Source organism: Homalodisca vitripennis, chromosome 4, assembly GCF_021130785.1.
Source record: "Homalodisca vitripennis isolate AUS2020 chromosome 4, UT_GWSS_2.1, whole genome shotgun sequence".
Classification (NCBI taxonomy): domain Eukaryota; kingdom Metazoa; phylum Arthropoda; class Insecta; order Hemiptera; family Cicadellidae; genus Homalodisca; species Homalodisca vitripennis.
The window spans coordinates 191,678,843-191,699,175 of record NC_060210.1 but is presented as its reverse complement, the minus strand read 5'-3'; the positions used below and the strand labels follow the sequence as shown (position 1 = coordinate 191,699,175).

Genomic DNA, 20,333 nt, shown 5'->3' with positions numbered 1-20,333 from the left:
TAAACCAGGCTCATGTCTGTGACGACCTTGAGAGAATGAATAAAGACGACCTCCTTGTGACAAATGTGCAATCACTGTCCTACTTGGAAATTATTCGTAGTGCGCAAACATACCTGACTTTCCCAATAGATGTAATAAAACAAAGTACTCGTATATAGCTGTTTACATGCTACATAATTTACATTCAGATACATTTTCAAAGACTTATCAATGAAGATGAATAGTCGTTTTGTATTCATTACCAATTGAGATAATTAAACTATACACACATCTGAGACGACCTTGAGAGTATGAATATTGGCGACCTCCATGCGACCATCATGATGCAATCATGGTGCTGCTTGAAGGATAATTGTTCGCAAACGTTCCTTGCTTTCCGAATGGATGTCATAAAATAATGTCGTATACTCGTATAAATCTTTTACACGTTACGGAATTTGGATAAATTTTACAAAGACTAATGCTTATCAATGAAGATCGTGAATCGTTTTGTATGCATTACCAACTGAGATAATTAAACTATACTCACATCTGTGACGACCTTGAGAGTATGTATGTAGGCGACCTCTGTGTGTATCAGCTCCCAAACAGCTGTTTGCTGCTGCTGCACTCTCTCGGGGAGACTGGACGAGTTGTCCACCACATCTCTCCAGTCCTCCTCCAGGTTGTAAAGGGCTGAAACAAGAGATGTAGGCTATTACGTCACGCAAGCCTAAAGGTGCAAGATTCTGGAGTTTTCAAGAGGTTGGATTGAGATTGTTTATAACCAACAAAGTTTTTTATTATAATTTTTTGTACATTAAAAAATAATTCTGTTGTGTAAATAGCTTGTATTTTCTGTCATACAACGAACGAATTAAACATAATGCAACCATTTAAAATTCATATGGTTTAAATAACATTTCGTTCAAAATTAAAACAAAATTTTCAAATAAAAATAAGAAATACATACTTGTACTAAGTACTTTGATATTAGGCTGGAAATGTCAAATTTAAAATAAATTCAACACGGTAAAAATTAAATGTTTGACAGAAAATGAAAGTTTTTAGTAAAATAATATGAAAACTATACATTTAACCCACAGAAAAGCTACGCCAAAGTTATTATCAATAGCGATGAATTAGTAACTAATTATCTCTGTAAGTTTTGTAAATATTAAATAATTAATATTATTATAATTTGTGTTGTGTTATTGTAATTTACTTACCTGATTTATTAAAGGGAAAATGTAAAGTAACAAACATTAAATGCGTCAAAATAACCTTTGTTACCTTGCATTAAACAAATTTTTAACAACATGCGTTTTGAAAACAACGTTATTAGTTGTTTATTATTTAATTTTATTTCATTAATTTCAATTTCAATTGGCAAACATACCTACTATAATTTATTGAAGAATTCTACTAAATTATAGTTTAACAATAAATTCTTATGAATTTTGAATTCCTTCTATGAATTTTTTCAAATCCTATGGCTCCTGGAGGTTTAAATCCACTCGTGTGCCTCGAAAACTCTGGTAAATCCAGTTCCTACCTTCTTCCAGATCTTCATCCGCATTAGGGAGTTGTGGAATGCCGTGCTTGCTGTAATTGTTTAGGTGGTCCACAAGCGCTTCCATCTTCGTATCCTAGAACAAATTATGTAACCTTCAGTTATATATACAGAGTGTCCCACGAAGAGGTTTAAAAGTTTGATTTTATATTACTTGCCCATTTATACACCAAACATTTAATTTTCAAACTCTACATAATTAATAAATTAGGCTTTTAAAATATTCTGTGAAAATTAAAGCTCCTTAACAATTATAGAAACAAAATGACATTGAAAATTTGACCATTTCGTTCCATATAAAAATTCATTTCTTGAACTGCTTGATTTGATTACTGCGCTGCAGTTTTGAAGAACAACTGTTTAATAACGCTTATTGTTGAAAACAGCTGTTTGATTGAAGAATATTGCTTGTGCTATAAAAACATAACCTAACCTCCTCCATTACAGTTTTACTGATATTGAAGTTCGAGAAATGGCTTTTAATTTTGAACAAAAGGTGAATTGTTGAGCGCGGGCTATTGATTTTGGCAACATTACAGAAGCAATTAGACAATTTCAGGTTGCCTACCCAGGAACTGAAACACCTACGAGCTTACGATTCATTTTTAAGCGCTGTTATCAGTGTGTCGCTGTGGATGGATTACAGTTCGAATAATTGTGGACTGTAATTGAAGGATTTTTAATAGGCTGTGTTTTAATTTTTTGATTGAAATGCTTTATTTCTCTAAAATATGACAATAAATCAATTTTAAAAACCTAAAATACTGTTTGGTAAAGTATACTTTTTCAAATGCCACTAATTTGTTTCAACGATTGTTAGAGAGCTGAAAATTTTCACCGAATATTTTAAAAAACCTATTTAATGAATTGTGTAGAGTTTGAAAATTTTCGGTGCATAAAGGGCGTTTTAACCTGTTCGTCGGACATCCAAGATATCCCAAACAATGTTCATTCAATTTTATTTAAAACATGCAAAACAAATATTTTTAACTGAACTTAGATGTTACAAACATGGATTGATAGATACTGGTACAACTGTTGTTTAACCTTAGCGTTTCCGAAGAGGCCGCTCCAGCGTTGTTTAGAGCTCTTTGATGACTTGCCGGAGGTGTCGCTGGCCTCCGTGCAGGCTGCGTCCTCGGTGCTAGCGCTGAAGAAGCGACTGCCACGGCCTCGATACTGCAGTCGAATATAGATTAGTTACAAATATAATCTCAGTTAAAAAGTAAAGTAAAATAATGTCTTATTTTACAAGGCGAAGTTAGGGCTAAGAAGCCCTCTCTAACACTTAACCTGGGGACCAACGGCTTAAAGGTGACTTTAAAACCACCACCAACGGCCGGATAGGCGGGCTGCTTGCAAGGCCAGGATCGCTCAGCGGTCACCCACCCAAGTAGCAGCCGCGCTCGACGTTGCTTGATCTGTTATACAGTGTGTTCCAAATGTTATGCACACTAAAGGAATCTTGGAAACTACAAGAGATGCAGCAGAGGTTAAATAGACAACGTTGTGCGTAATGGGAAGACCAAAAAATTAATGTGTCAAGTTGATTGCATCGTTCACTCTGCATCGCTCAAAAACTGAATTTGGAAAAAAAATTTTAAACTGTCACAGGTCTCCTATTTAACACCTATATTCAAAAGTTTTTAAACGAAATCTGCATAACATTACATCTGGTTTTAAAATATTACAATTAAAATATTTTCTAGACATTGGTTGCATCATTCACTCGCTCGCTGCGCACAAAAAACTGTTTTTTGTCAAAATTTTCAAATTGTCCAGCTTTATTATTAGTAGCTATACTAAAACGTTTTTCACATGAAATCTGCATGGAATTTCTTATAGTTTTTAAATATAATGAAACATTTTTTAAATAACCAAGCAGGAACTGTACGATTCGAGTAAAGTTTTTTTTTAAATCAATCACAATTTTTAATATAATAGCAAAGGATAGTAGCTTTACACTGATATAAAAATGCGTGTATGTTATAATTTCATCAAATAATTATTTCCTTTTTATCAAATAATTCATAAAACCCTGTTTTTGTATGGTTGTGTGAGGGGAATTTTTATTCTACTATTCGGATAGTTGGTAAACCTGGCTGATATTTCAATGCACACAGTTTTTGAATCAGCTGTATAGTGAAATATAGAAAATATCAGAGAAGGTAAGTAAATAACTGTTACTGGCGTTTTTGTACTTGATTAGAAAAACAGCATGTTTAGTTTCAAATTTTTATCATAATTTATAATTTTATAACAGCAAAATATCATAGAAAAATAATGAAACAGCAACATTAATTTTTTTTTCTTGTTGTTACGCACAAACTTTCTTAATTAAACCTTTGCTGTATATTTTATAGTTTCTAAGGTCCTTTCAGTGTGCATAAAATTGTGAACATACTGTATATCTATGAAGAACAAAGTTTTATCCATTAAAGCATGTCAGTATAAGGTTTCTATAAAATTTGGTTTTCATTTGTTATAAATTTGAAAGGCTGTCATGAAATGTTACAAGCTAAATGTAACTAAAATTACATATAATAATATATCTCCTTCTTTGTTTAAAGTTTGTTAGTTAAGATGAAAAGTTTAAAACGATAATAGGATTTCGGTCGTTTGAAATAATGTCACAAAATGTATAACGCAACGTTTCGAAAATTGTAATCTATCCTCTTCTTCAGGTCGGAACCTATTGTTCCATTTTCTCCTAGGTGGACTCCAATCATTTTTCGAGTTTGTTTGATCCTTTTCTTACTGTTGTTTTTTCTCTCGTTTCTTTCATTTACTGCGTACCAGTTATTTCCTCACCTAAGGCAGATGATAGATTTCAACACTTGAAACCTTGTGTTATACATTTCGTAACATATAACGATGGCAAATGTCCGAAATCCTATTATCCTTTCAAATCTCTTTGCTTGTTAAGCTAATGAGTGACGTGAGGTTCCACAATCTTAAATGGACGTTTTATTAGACGTAACAGCAATAACAGTATCTTAATAAGGTCGGTTTAAAAATACTCCCTCCTTTAAGATCACATAATGTACAGATTTTTCGGATGGAAAAGACTCTCTACCTATATTAATGACATTTGTCTTTCAAGATCACATAAAAACAAAACCCCTTCTACGATTTTCTATTTTTACTAAGACAGAAATAACAAACAAACAATCAAGTAATTTTTTTTTTTAAAAGGTCCACTCTAAACATTGAGTTACTACCATCAGAACAAGATACACAGTTTATGTCTAAAAAGTTTAAACCGCTCAAATTTACTACAAACTTAACTTGTATTGAGGGCAATCAGGTTTTTCCAAGAATATAATGTAACTAACAGACCTTGCTACCAACTCTTCATTGTGTTGAATCTTCATCTCTGTGGGTGAATTTGTCATTAAGTAACTTTTTTGAAGATTTATTCACAATTTGAAATGTTTCATTACGATGATCCGATTGTCATCCATCCTTATCGTCAGGTGAAGGGAAAATTAGTACATAAAGGTGGCTAACGGAACGAGGTGGTGGTGGGGAACGTGTGGCTATGGATAACGACCCGTTACAGCGCCTGAGTCCATTTTCTCCTGTCTCGACTCCAAGCGGTTTACGGGTTGGTTAATCTCCCCTGATGAAGAGGATAGATTTCAATCCTCGAAACGTTGTGTTATACATTTTGTAACATATAGCGATTTAAAATGTACAGAATAACAGGATTTCGGACATTTGCCATCATTATGGTTACAAAAGGTATACACACCACGTACTCACAACATGACATTTGGTCTAGGACCGAAACATATTCCGTCTAGGACCGAAAGGGGAGCGGCTTGCCTTCACCCCTTTCTTCTCCTGACCATCGCCTTCCTGTCCCATTGTTTCAGATCACACGACGCGGTGCTAAAGAAAGAGCCGACATCGATTTTCGTGTTAGTATCCCACTTACATCCCGTGCTGGTGTGATTATGTTTTACGTACTCGTGACTTTTGCTTGAGACTTGCATTTTCTGCAGTGACAACGCCTGGACTAGACTCCAAGCAGATTTTGTGAGTATGTTTGAACTCTTTTCTTTCCCTTTTTTACTTCTTTCTGTTTTTTTTTTAAATTTTGTATGTACTAATTCCTCCCACACCTGACGAAGAGGATAGATTCCAATCCTCGAAACGTTGTGTTATACCTTTTGTAACCATAAAGATTGTAAATGTCCGAAATCCTGTAAGTTATCCTGTCAAGCTTTCCATCTTCAATAACAAACTTTAAACAAAGAATGTCCAGAATGTTATTATCCTTTCAAACCTTTCATCGTCAAACATAGAACTTATTGTTATTGTAAGCATATTTCACTTGGTAAGAACATTTATTTTTAATTATGGTAAAAATAGCGTATTTAATTGAATTAAACATTTAATTTATATTTCAAAATGATACTGCATACTCCGTTACAAACTTAAAGTCTACGGTAAGCTCAATATAAAGCATTCTCAGAGTTCGCGGTCAAAAATCCGTTATATTTATTCCAAAAATAAATTTTTGTCTATAGGAAAATATGTCGTATATATAACAACAGTTATAATAATAATAAACAGTCTATATGAAGACTGTTTTTATAGACTGTTTTTATAGACTGTTTATATAGATCAGTGTCAGCAAGATTAGAATGTATTTGTAGTTCTAGTATTATCCGTCTAACACTGATACGGATGAAAGAAAAATGTCCATCGAGATGATGCCTATCAGAATACAGTTCTAGAGAGTCTAATTACAAATGTCTAAGAGAGTTATAAAATATTGTAAACTAATTTGTAAAGGTGTATTCTATAGGAAAAGTCGGATATACAAGCCTCACTGATTGTTTCAAAAGTCGTTTTATTGTAACAAACGTCTTATCTCTACAGCGATAAGACGTTTGATAGAATAAGCGATAAAGTCAACAATGTAGAATAATGTACCCTTAGGACTTTTATGGAATATAACGGAAATATACACCAAATACTTTTCCAGGTATAACAATGAAATGTTACTTTAACATCAAAAGTTCTTTATTCAGGTGGGAGTCTCGATCTGTAAAAGTTCCAGAGTGTGGAATCCCCTTATGGTCTCTGTGAAAACCAAAAGTTTGAGAATACTTACTCCGGAGGATTTTCTCGAATGAGAGACCTGAGAAACTTTCGTCTTGGGCCTTTGAGACGTGGGTTGAGGCCGATCTTCTTTACCTGAATAACATAACAAGAGGATGTAAGAGTGCTCACAGATTTTTGAGGTAGAAACTTACATTGTAGTGGTCCATAATAAATATGAAACTATTATACTTCGTACCCACAGGATATAACTAGATTGTGTACCATGTTTTAAATAAATAGTGAAGCAATATTAAAATTGTATTAACTTTTATATATGTTAATGAATAAAGAAATTTTCTGTTTTTCTTTTGGCTAGTATTATTGTTAACTACTTGAAACAGTTAAAGATGAGATTTAAAAAATACAAGCCAATTAAAAAACTAGTTTTTCCGAAGATATTAAAATGAACTTCAATAGCCATATACTAATTATTATAATATATTTTTTATTTTACTAATGATTTTTTATTTTACGTAGACGTACCCCACAAAACGTATCGCGTAAGATGCTTTGCTGAAGTTGGATGCGAGGTTTTAAGTCTATTGCTGTCTCCAATAGACTACATTGCCATATATTACAATGTCAGAAAATTGTCATAATTTTTTACAAATTTTTTTATTCTGCGATTTCCTCGTTGTCATTATGGTTACCCATAAGATCAGTGTTAAAATGTTTATTAGCGTTTAATAGCGTTTAGTCACATCCCGTGGGATAACATGTACCATCATCGAATCGATGTTGTTTATATAAAAATTGAGGTTCATGCCAAAGTTCAAGTCTGTAGGTTACTTCGTTTTCGATATAACGCGCGGACAGACAGACAGGTGGACAAAAACAAAATTTGTCCATTCCCATTAGTGATAGGCTTCGCTAACGCTCAGCCAAGTATATCAAAGCTTACTACGAACGGTTAAAACCATTTTTTTTAATTGTTCCTGTTTAATTTCTAAAACATGAGAATCGTGCGAATAAACAAAATTGGATCAATAAAACCAGCCTAAAATTTAAAATCGATTATATGATATTTGATGTTTTACCCTAATAGTTCTACTATTAGAATGTTTTCCAATTTTAAAGTCCATAAATAAAAATGCTAAAAAAATTTTTTAAAGGACAAAAAGACCGTGCGTTTTAGAATAAGTAACTTCTTTTAGATATTTGATGCAATGACATTCTAAACTGTAGCTTTTAATGGAGTTTCCACCTTCTAAATACCAGGAATGTTCAGTTTATCGTTGCTTTATCAATTATATGACCAGAATATTGTAGACCTACCGAATATAACGATTAAACACGCATTTCATTGTACTTAGTTCACTATTTGGGAGTGCCGATGGCCGAGCGGTCTAGGCCGTTGGACTTTTTGTCTGAGTTATAGATAGCGCAGGTTCAAACCCTGTCTGTGACCATTGCACTTTTTATCAGTACCATCGACTTTGTACTGTATCGACTCTCCCTCTTATTTTGTTTGATAAGATTTTCGCACAGGCCAGGTCCATGAGGACGGGCAGAATAAGGATTAAAAGGTCGGTCTCTCCTTAAACAAAATAAACTAGTATTAGTTTATGCAATGTTTTTCATTCCATTTTGCAAATCAATTCCCATTGAGTTGACTGAGAGAGGTATTGTGGTGGGGGGGGGGGGGGTTGACAAACGTGCCGGCACGAATGATAACGCTAACAGACATTTTCAGCGGGTTTAATGCTTGCTTCTATCGTTGCTGGCACGCGGCTTTACTATAATCAATCACATTCAGTACATTGATAGAAGCCGTTGAAACAAAACGTTCCATGATAAATTATCAGCTTATGGACAGATTTAAGCATCATTTTCAAGCTCGTGTTGTGTTGCAGAGGGTTTAAGCCACTAATTACCGTATCAACCCAGGCCAGACTCTCAGACAAAATAATAAAGACCCAAGTTTGGTTTTATCAATAGTCCTCTTCGAAGATAGATCTAAAAATTTTATTTTGTTAAATGTAGTACTACCTTTTAATTCGGAAACTTATTGAGAAACAATTGTTTTTCCAGTTTGACGTTGCAGCAGACATATACAGGGGTTTCCGTAAACTCTTACAACACAGGTTTTAGAAAACACAAAAGTTGGTCATAATCTTTTTTAAATTAGAGACCGATCCTCACTTAAGAACAAACTAGATCCACATTTTGTCCCAAGTTTGGTTAAGTTTCGGAAATTCCAAAATAAAACCTTGAAATCTATCAAGATAAACCTAAATGCCTATAAGGACTAAAGGGGTTCCAAGATAAAAAGTTCTTAAACTACGTTTTGGTTTTTCTGCAAAATAAAATCAATGCATGGTTGACTACACCTGGTGTATGAATTGATGCAAGCCATATTTAGCCAAAATACAGGAGGTTTGGTTAAGAAAATTTTAGTGTTAATAAGTTTCAGAATTTACTTGCCAAGACTTTACAAGTCCACTATTTGGAAACTGCGAGATTAAAAATATGAACATACAAAATTGATGTAAGGGGCGAAAAAAATCTGAAATATTTAATTGGACCTATGGTGCTTTAATAATTTATGGCTCTTGCTTAATTTGAAAGTTTTATTTAGAAATGTAAAAGTATATAGAAAAAAGCTACGAGTAGAAGAGTTAGGAAGTAGAAAGTTAAAAGAGTAAAAAATACAATGAAAATAAAATTATTAGATCATTTCAAAATACACTTAAAAATCAAGCTTATAATATTTTATTTTCTAACGATCTATATTTTAAGATATACGTTATAGCTAGTATATCATTTATCTAAAATACGGTACTTTAATTGTCGATTAATAAAACTTCAAACTAACATTCACATTCTGCCTGTAAGCGAATGAACTACAAATTTTTAAGGGAACATATTGTAATGTAATAATAACTGTGTTTAATAAAGCCCATTTAATACTTTTTGTTCGTACAAAACATACATAACACGTTTAATTGTATTTTAAATATATTAGAAGTTACAAAGAAATCTGCGTATTCCTTTAAGACAACATTTCCAAACACGTATTATAATTCTCCGATTATATTCCCGGTAGAAACAAAATGTAATGCTGATATAATATATGTGAGCCTAAAATAAAATATTAGTTCTGACTTCGAGTTATCTGCACTACAAATAACCAAGGAAACTCCAGCACGAACGAACAACTCAAGTTTAGTAAAGTAATGTTTCACAATAATGGAAAGGTGAAAATATAACGTGAGTGGTGGAAATGTAGGGAGGGTGGTAGGTGGTGTTATTGACCCGTGACTATAACCTCATCTTAGAACTGGCAGAGGCCTCGAGTAGCTTTGCGTACCTGAGTTAACGATGAAGATAACGTGTGAAGGGAGGGTTGCAATGGTCGATACTTTCTCGTGTCTATAACCTTACCATAGAACTGGCAGAGGCCTCGAGTAGCTTTGCGAACCTGAGTTAACGATGAAGATAACGTGTGAAGGAAGTGAGGGTTGCAATGGTCGATACTTTCTCGTGTCTATAACCTTACCATAGAACTGGCAGAGGCCTCGAGTAGCTTTGCGAACCTGAGTTAACGATGAAGATAACGTGTGAAGGGAGAGGTTGCAATGGTCGATACTTTCTTGTACCTATAACCTCATCTTAGAACTGGCAGAGGCCTCGAGTAGCTTTGCGTACCTGAGTTAACGATGAAGATAACGTGTGGAGGATGTAAAGGGGTGAAGGGAGGGTAGCAATGGTCGATACTTTCTTGTACTTATAACCTCATCTTAGAACTGGCAGAGGCCTCGAGTAGCTTTGCGTACCTGAGTTAACGATGAAGATAAACGTGTGAAGGGAGGGTTGCAATGGTCGATACTTTCTTGTACCTATAACCTCATCTTAGAACTGGCAAAGGCCTCGGGTAGCTTTGCGTACCTGAGTTAACGATGAAGATAAAGTGTGGAGGAAGTGAAGAGAGGGTTGCAATGGTCGATACTTTCACGCGGCTATAACCTCATCTTAGAACTAACAAATGCCTCGACTAGGTTGTCAACCAATTTAACATGAGGTGGAAGTGTTTGGTGTAAGTCATACACTGTGATGAGGATATGTTTGCCACATACCAACGAGGTTTCTGGTGAGAACCGTGAGGTATTGTACGAGGTAAGTACACTCACCTTTGATGAGGATATGTTTGCCCCCCAGCCACGAGGTCTCTGTGGTGAGGACTGGAAGTGGGGTCTTGTACGAGTCCAGGTACACGTTGACATTGGTCAGGTCGATTCCTCTCTTCGCACACACGGAATTTAAGGCTTCTCTGAAACAGAAATGTAATTTATTCGATTTTATAAAGGTAAACTTCTTAGTAACAGTGCCATGTCTAATATTGTTTTTGCCTGTTTTTATATAATTTCTTAACGGAGTTTTTAGCGAATAATAAACAAATTTGGTAAGTTCAATTTTCTAAATACTTTACGATTAATCTTGTGTAAATTGAGTTCATTTAATTGAACAATAGTTTTACATTTATCTAATCCTTTGTTATCCGATTTTAAAATACTATAAAATGGAATTCATATTTTAGAATAACTGTTATTTTGCGTAATATTTTAGTTTATATTAGACTTTTAGTTGAAAGTGCCATAATATCGCCTATTTTTACGCGTTTAAATTTTTGTTGTTTGAGCACTTTACATAACGTACCTATGGTAGGAAGGGTTGATTCAATTGAATTTTGAGTTTACCTCCAGTTCACCTTCCTTTTATTGCAACGTCTGGTATAAAAGGAAGGTGAATTGGAGCTAAACTAAATTTCAATTTTAGTACTAATTTTGACACCATTGAAAAATCATAAAAAAGTATAAGAATTTTATAAAATATATTTAAAATACTGTAACAAAACCCATCCATTATACTTATGAGCTAAACAGTAACGTAAATATCTGAACGAAATAATAGACTTCAATAACATATACTTTATAAATATATATTGTATCAACAAATGTCTGAGAGTGCTTATGGGACATAATATTAATGTTATTATTATCAATATGTTTTAAGATATAACCGATGTTATGCTTATATCATTCCATGATAATCCCTTACACGTCTTAAGGTTTAAAAGCAACAAAAGGATTTGTTTGCACAACTTTTATAAGTTCAACAACAATGATATATAATATAATACCTCTTATACATCAGTAGATGTTTTGGTAAGTACTTTTCTAGCCGATATAAAATGTCATTTTTATAAGTACTGCTAATTCTTTGATCTAAGCATAACAATCGCAGAATATTCAGCACGTAATATCAAGGGGTACTTTAATATTGATGTCCTATAACAAAACATAAAGCCATAAACATCACAAAATATGTCCAACAGCGATGTGAAGATATAACTGACCAGGCGGTTTATTGCGTCATCAACTGATACGATTCATGACTAGAGTGAGGACATAATAAAATATACAGTTAATCTCTACAGATTTTGGAGTATATTTTTAGATATACAGTTTCATGTGCACAGTACCTTTCCGAACCAAAAATTATACAATACGTAAAATTTGAACGGGAGTTTTTTTTGACCAAAACAAAATAATTTCTGGAAACATTTATATACGTAAATACACGTACATTCAGTTAGATGTGTACTCAAGGTATAAAAAAATTCAATAAATCTTTTTTTCGAGTAACCCAACAAGAATTTTATTACAGAAGGTATAACACAACATTTCGTGGATTTGAATCTATCCTCTTCGTCAGGCGAGGGAGGAGGGGTTGAATATATACAGAAATAAAGAACGGAAAGAAGAAAAGAAGGTAAAGGATTCAAACATACCTGAAAGCTGCTTGGAGTCGAGTCATACCAATTAGTTATAACATGCCAACAGCTTCTTGTTATGTATGAATCCTTTCCTTTTCCTTCTTTTCTTCTTTCCGTTCTTTATTTTTGTATGTATCAATATCTCCCACCTGATGAAGATGATAGATTCCAATCCTCGAAACGTTGTGTTATTCCTTTTTGTAACATACAACAGTGCAAAATATCCGAAATCCTGTTATCATTTCAAACCTTCCATCGCTAATTACACAGTTTACACAATAAACAAAGAAGAATTTAATACAATACTACCCTAACAATATCAGTGTAGTTATCTTCGCGCATTTATAAATTAAATTCTGATTTTGCGCATTTACATAACAAAAAGGATGAATATAATCTCGAACTTTCGAGGGAAGACGAGTCGATTTCCATGAAAGACGCCCTTAAACTCCACCTCACTCCACAATCCACGGACGCATTAAGTAGTTTCTGGAATTCCGGAAACGTTCGATTCCGCTGTTACTTCGTACATTTTACCCACTGTACTGTTTCAGATCACTGCTGTTTATACGCCAAATGCTGTTTCATTTGTAACTACAGATTTTATCTTTTAGAGTTTATAGTATAAGATCAACGAGCCAATTTGCATTGTATAAGCCACAGCCTGGTTTATCCTAAAGATTGTTTATAAAGAAAGCCATGAATTCTTTCGATCGTCCACAATGCTAGTCTTGGTAGAGGTTATAATTTGAGGCTGCCAAAACTGTTTAAAAAGTGTAATTGTATTTTTTCCTCAAATTATAATTTCCCTAGCATGACACAATGAAATATGACCAATTGACATATAAATTATGGTTATATCATCAGACAACTAGAGAATTAGACTAAAATTTTCAACTTTCTGGGTACATATGATCTAGGTTTTACATTTTTCTACAATTACATAAATTACATAAATGTTGTTAGACGAAGTTCTTATGCTGTGATGTTGTGTGTTATGTTATATGTGTTACGCTAGGGAAGGGGCTTCTTTTCTATGACTTACTATTCCGTGTGTCTTTGATCAGAGGTTCCAAACCTATAATGGTCTACGTTTGGGAGTAAGGTCCGCAACGAAAATCGAAAAACATTTAATTTTATCCCTCTCTAGTGAACTCAAGTTGTATAAAATATCAACTTCTCCCATACACCGAATTCTCTCCGTGTGATCTCGGAACAAATTTTATTATCAGACAAAACCAATGACGTGTACGCTTGGCGTGCAGCTCTGGCTCAATGCACTCACATTTTTCTGTATATGACGTCAGAACAAACGTTATTATCAGACAAAACCAATGACGTGTACGCTAGGCGTGTCAGCTCTGGCTCAATGCACTCAAATTTTCCTGTATATGACGTCAGAACAAACGTTATTATCAGACAAAACAAATGACGTGTACGCTTGGCGTGCAGCTCTGGCTCAGTGCACTCACATTTTCCTGTATATGACGTCAGAACGAACGTTATTATCACACAAAACCAATGACGTGTACGCTTATACGCTTAGCTTGTCAGTTCCGGCTCAATGCACTCACATTTTCCTGTATATGACGTCAGAACAAACGTTATTATCAGACAAAACCAATGACGTGTACGCTAGGCGTGTCAGCTCCGGCTCAATGCTCTCACATTTTCCTGTATATGCCGTCAGAACAAATGTTATTATCACACAAAACCAATGACGTGTACGCTTATACGTTTAGCTTGTCAGTTCCGGCTCAATGCACTCACATTTTCCTGTATATGCCGTCAGAACAAATGTTATTATCACACAAAACCAATTATGTGTACGCTTATACGCTTAGCTTGTCAGTTCCGGCTCAATGCACTCACGTTTTCCTGTACATGACGTCAGAACAAACGTTATTATCAGACTAAACCAATGACGTGTACGCTTAGCTTGTCAGCTCCGGCTCAATGCTCTAAAATTTTCCTGCATATGACCACATAATAAATGTTATTATCAGACAAAACCAATGACATGAACGCTTTGCATGTCAGTTCCTGCTCAATCCACTCACATTTTCCTGTATATGCCGCCAGAACAAACGTTATTATAAGACAAAACCAATGACGTGTACGCTAGGTGTGTCAGCTCCGGCTCAATGCACTCACATATTCCTTTATATGATCTCAGAAGTAGACTAGTAATTAGTCTAGAATCCGAAAATCAAATTTACATTATATGAGCAACCAGTCTACTTTTTCAGTAGTATTAGAAACATGTGTCCGCCGAACTAGTGTTTATTGAGGTCGAAATGAAGAGGCAGTGAAAAGGGTTATATTCATCAAACATTTCATTTCTAACTGTACAGAAAAATCAGTCTTCACATGCTCAGATGACTATAGTTTTTAATGTACTAAAAAAGAATTAATTCTAAACGTACCTTACAAAAGAATGCATTGCGGATTATTGTTGGCATTCGTTAGAGTCTTGCAAACCAATTTTTAAGAAATTTACAATTATAACTTTCCCTAATATTTATAGGTTTTACACTTTTTACAGAACCAGAGTAAATTTCAGTCTCTTATCCCACAACTTAAATACAGTCTTAGGTACAAAAGTAAACTAATTAACACATTTCACATATCTTCCGAACAACACTTCGTATGATGCCATAATATTACTGAACGCCCTTCTTGACTTTTAAGAACAGAGATAAATATAGATAGTTTTAAAAGGAAACTTAAGGTTTATTAGGAAAATTTTGTAGTATGTACAGGACTATTTCATGAATAGCATAATAATAATTTGGAACCATTTAATTGAACGATAAATTAAATATAATGTTTGATTCGTTATTGTGATGCAAGCCAATGCACTTGTCGTAAATATAATTTAAACGATATATTTTGATAGTTTGACTATTGATTCATCTCTTTGTTTGAAGGTTATTTTTGACGATGGAAGGATTGTGAAGGAAACATAATTTTTCCGGACATTTGCCATCGTTCAGTGAAACAAGAAATCAGTAACACTACGTTTCGAGATCTGCAATCTGATTACCTGAAGAAGAGATCAGATTGCAGATCTCGAAACGTAGTGTTACTGATTTCTTGTTTTATTGATTCATGTTGGCAGTGGACTGCTCTTAATTTATTTTATTATTTTTAATTAAATAGCTAATTTTTTCTGACCATAGCAGTTGAAACTCCCATTACTCAACAGCGTGTATTTATATTCCATGGCCATATCGAATAATTAAATCTGACTCTGATTTAATTATTTACTAACAGCCATTTCACCGCTCCTTCTACTTCACTTTGTATCTAAGTAATGTATGTAAATAATACAACTTAACAAGTGTTACATTGAGGAAACAGAGTCGCATAATAAACTGAATATATAATGAAAATTAACTATCTCAAACATCAATATCTAATACCTATTAAAACGAAGCGTTTGATTACCATATTACTACATAGTTACAGAATTGAATAAAAGAACTGAAAATAGTAATATTTGTGTTATATGCAGTACAGCCAATAAAGAGTAAGTGCTCTTATCTATAGTGGCCAATAACCGAGTTATCTTTGCAGTAACTATCTCCCAATGCAATAATACCCCCGTTTGTTTAAATTGCAAAACATCATGTTAACCATATACGTTTATATGCACAATATCTTTATAACGACTAACATATAGTCTTAAACCTGTAATTGCATTATTGCATTTTTTTCCTTAATATTATGCATTTAAGTTTTAGAAATACAATTAAAGAATTATAAAAGATAATACAGAAGAAGAGTTATTTATTTTGTATGGTTAAACAACTGATAGTACGATATTGAACTATTAGGCTTAGAAACAAAAATAAACTGGACCAATAACTACAAAAATAATTCTTATATACAATATATATATATATATATATATATATATATATATATATATATATTAATATATTACAGTTTTTGCATTTCTTTAACGACCGTTGAACACATACTTATATACCTTAATATTATATATTTCAGTTTTAGAAATACAATTAAAGAATTATAAAAGATTATACAGGAGAGTGATTTATTTTCAAAAGTATGGTGAAAGAACTGCTCAAATGTTGTTGAACTATTGGGTTTAGAAACAAAAATAAACTGCAGCAATACTTATAAAAATAATTCTTATAAACAATATATTTTAATATATTACAGTTTTAGAAATACAATTAAAGAATTATACAAAATTATACAGAAGGAAAGTGATTTATTTTCAAACGTATGGAGAAACACCTGGTCGTATGACGTTGAACTATTTATTAGGTTTAGAAACCCAAATAAACTGCGCCAATACTTATAAGCATATTTCTCATTTACAATATATTGTAATATATTACGGTTTTTTCATTTTTTTAAAGAAATACAACAATTGTTGAGCACATACTTAATATATGTATACAATTTCATTTTTTTATATATTTAGCAATTAAATTTTAAACGTATGAATTATAAACGAAACTCATCAAAATTGAACAAAACACATTTAAATCAATATAATTAATTTTTAAATCAACTTGTAACATGATTTGAACTATTAGGTTTAGAAACTCAATTAAACTTGTCAAAGCATATAAAAAATTATTTTTAAAGAACAAAAAATAACGATTCGTCCATATATATATAACGTATTAGTTATATCACTATACAAAAAAAAAACCTATTTTTAAATTGATACTGATGCATATTTTGCAGTTACAAAGGCAAGCGCGCTTTCATCTGTTTGCCTCAGAACACAATGGGGAAGTAGACAGGCGAATAATGAACTCTGCCTCGTACACAAAAAACTCACTCACCATGACATGCTGCGGGGCACGTGGAGTCAGAGATAGGTAAATATAATCATACAGCGAGTTTCTTGAAACAAGCACGTAATGTGTTCCAGAGTTGACTATTATAGGATTCAACTCTTAGCCACTGTGCGTTTGGTAGATTAAGTGTTTAATCTGTTAAAGGTCTCGGTAAAAGTATCGAGTATTGGGTAGAACAGTTGTCGCAAGATAACAGATCAAGCAACTAGCGTGGCTGCTGCTTGGATGGGTGATCGCTGAGCGATCCTGTCCTTGCAAGCAGCCCGCCTGCCCGGCCATTGGTGGTGGTTCGGAAGTCACATTTAAGCCGTTGGCCCCAGGTTAAGTGTTAGAGAGGGCTTCTTAGCCCTAACTTCGCATGGTAAAATAAGACATATATACTTTACTTTACTTTACAGGGCGTCACAGAAAACTTAGCTGGCTATCCTGAACCGTACTCTTCATAAGAAAATAATTCTAAATCTTTGGTAATTCTTTTATTTTGACTTAGTTCAAGCATAATCCGTCATTTTGAATTATTTTAACAGAGTTATTTTTAAAACTCTCCAAGACGTTATTGTAAAGCTTCGCAGATGCCTTAGTATATTCAGATACTGATTTATAAAGTTCCAAAAAATTGTTTCTATTTCATAAAGTTTAAATAGGTAATAATTTACATATCTGAAATTTGAATTCCTTAAAGCCAGGAGGTTTAAAAAAAGTTTTCAAGATACCTAAAATGTTATAAATATTCAATACTACGTACAAACGCTTTATTTTTTCAAATCTATTCACAAATAAAAATATTTTTCGTTTCTTTAAATTTCACAATGACATTTTACTATAGCCTACATTTTAATTTGCTAATAAAAGCCTCTTTCCAAGAAAAAGTTTTTATGACTTCATTTCCATATAACATCATTGTCAAAACTATAACCAAAAAAAATGTATTTATACTCAAATACGGAAACTTGTTTTCCGGCATATTACATCGAAAATGTAACAATGAAGAAAGAAGTATTAATTTACAATTCAAATGAAGTAGTCGTAATTCCAATACGGATTTGCAACGAAACCATTAGAGACGCTGTTAAGTTTTCCGCTTGTACTTCCTTAGTCGTCAAAAGCATTCGCAGTTGCTTAATAATTTTGTGATTTTTTAAATTATAAAACCATAGCTTTGCATGTGCCTTAAAACATTAATTTTTGGAACTAACTGTTGTAAATAATATTAACTGTGCAAACACTGTCCCTATATATAAAAACACTTTATCGGAACATTTTACTTTTTAAGTTACAGCATACAAATAATGAGATCCACGACTTATGACAAGTTTATTATTTTTTAAATTTGTTTTATAAATTGAGAGTCTTTCATTGTTTATCAATATAATAAATATTATATTTTGTTGAATGATGATATCACGGTTTGATATTGTATATTTAACAAAATATTTTATTATTTTTGCCATTTAAAATAAACTTAAAACCCGTTCTTGCCTTAAAATATTCATAGCTCTGTAGCTTATGTATATAAAACTAAGTTTGGTATTTTTCGTACAGTAAACCGTAAATTAAATCTAAACATACCATTGTTCTATCAACATTCAATCGAATAGGATGAATAGTGGGATCATAGAGCGTGGGAGTTAATCAAAATTTTGTCATGACAATGACTATTTTTGTTTCCAAAGAGATTTATTTTATTTTATTTTATTTTCCAACGGCAGCAGCCAATTTACAAATACAAACATAGATAGTAGATACAGCGGAAATAATTCGGAGATTATGTTAGGTTATGTTGTACTCTTTTCTCTGATCGAGCATGAGGATTATTGTAAATTAATGTCTATAGATTGTATAAAATTCTATCGTTACATATATTATATCCTACTTGTTTTAATAAAAATTCACTAGACACCATGATGATAATAACAACTAATGTTGAGTTCAGCTCAATTTGATCTGACGCTGTTAAAGACATAACTACTGGAATCTGGAATATGTCTGGAAAGCTCCAAAATAGTCGAAGACGAGGAAGCTCAAGACGAGCTCCTTGCATCGTTTCGACATCACAGACACCTAGGCTACAAGAAATGCAATCCAGATGAAGTGGTGTTCTCATTATCTCATCAGGTGCATAATTTATGATATTTCAGTTACTAAAGTAAGCAGAAAGTGAAGTGGAACTAAACTCAACATTCGTATTGAATCAACCCTTCCCATCACAGCTACGTTATTTACAAATCCTAGATTTTCCAGTACAGTAAAACCCAACGTCTGGAATTTGAAGAACAATATTTATTTTGGTTTTATTTTCTATTAGTATTGTCCATATCGAATTGGAGATATTTTCTTTCTGAGTCTGATCAAATCTTTGCACGATTAGGATGATAGTTCAGGAATACTTGAAGTACACAATTTTAAGAAATTGCTTAGGGTAGATTACATCAGCAGTCCCATATTATGTATGTTTTATCATAAAATAAGCTCAATACTCAACACCAGAGTTCAGCATCTGCAAAGCAGATGCAAACTGGTAAAAATAAGTATGCAATGAGTATAATTATACGAGAAAATACTTACGCAAGTGAGGTTCCCTTAGCGGCAACAACGAACTCGTCGTCCTCGACGTTGGATCCTACTTCAAAACTTACACTGAAGTATTCCGAACTGGACACCTGGAACATTTTATTTTATTACTACGTCTTATTCTTTCGTATCAAACTTCAATTTACTTCAAATAATCATTATCGGCGACCAAAGTTAGATAGCAACGTAATTTTGACTTTTGCAAAATAGCAATGTTTCCATGAAGCAATAAAACCATTCCAATATTCAATTTCTGATTAGAACACAAAGTAAATTTCTGAAACAGAAATTAGTTTATAAATAACATATTCCGTGAAACGAGTGTCATTCGGAGATTTATGTATCTTTCAAATGACAAATTTTGTTCAATTGTTAATATGTGTTGATTTACGTATTAGCGGAACTAATAAGATTCGTAGTTACGACAATTATATACAGATATTTATGATTTTCTTATTGATAAAGAATTATATAA

General features: G+C 33.0%; 1 protein-coding gene across 5 annotated transcripts in view; it reads right to left on the bottom strand.

The window, feature by feature from the left end:
* Positions 1 to 20,333, bottom strand: part of LOC124360830 (pleckstrin homology domain-containing family G member 5) — a 346,877-nt gene that overhangs the window by 37,728 nt on the left and 288,816 nt on the right. For all 5 annotated transcript variants that reach the window (XM_046814769.1, XM_046814770.1, XM_046814768.1 and 2 more), the window contains 6 exons: positions 19,853 to 19,947; positions 10,798 to 10,937; positions 6,678 to 6,760; positions 2,600 to 2,731; positions 1,535 to 1,628; positions 530 to 675 (listed from right to left, as the gene is read on the bottom strand). In XM_046814769.1, coding sequence (XP_046670725.1) covers positions 530 to 675; positions 1,535 to 1,628; positions 2,600 to 2,731; positions 6,678 to 6,760; positions 10,798 to 10,937; positions 19,853 to 19,947 — 690 coding nt within the window. The remainder of the gene's footprint in view (positions 1 to 529; positions 676 to 1,534; positions 1,629 to 2,599; positions 2,732 to 6,677; positions 6,761 to 10,797; positions 10,938 to 19,852; positions 19,948 to 20,333) is intronic.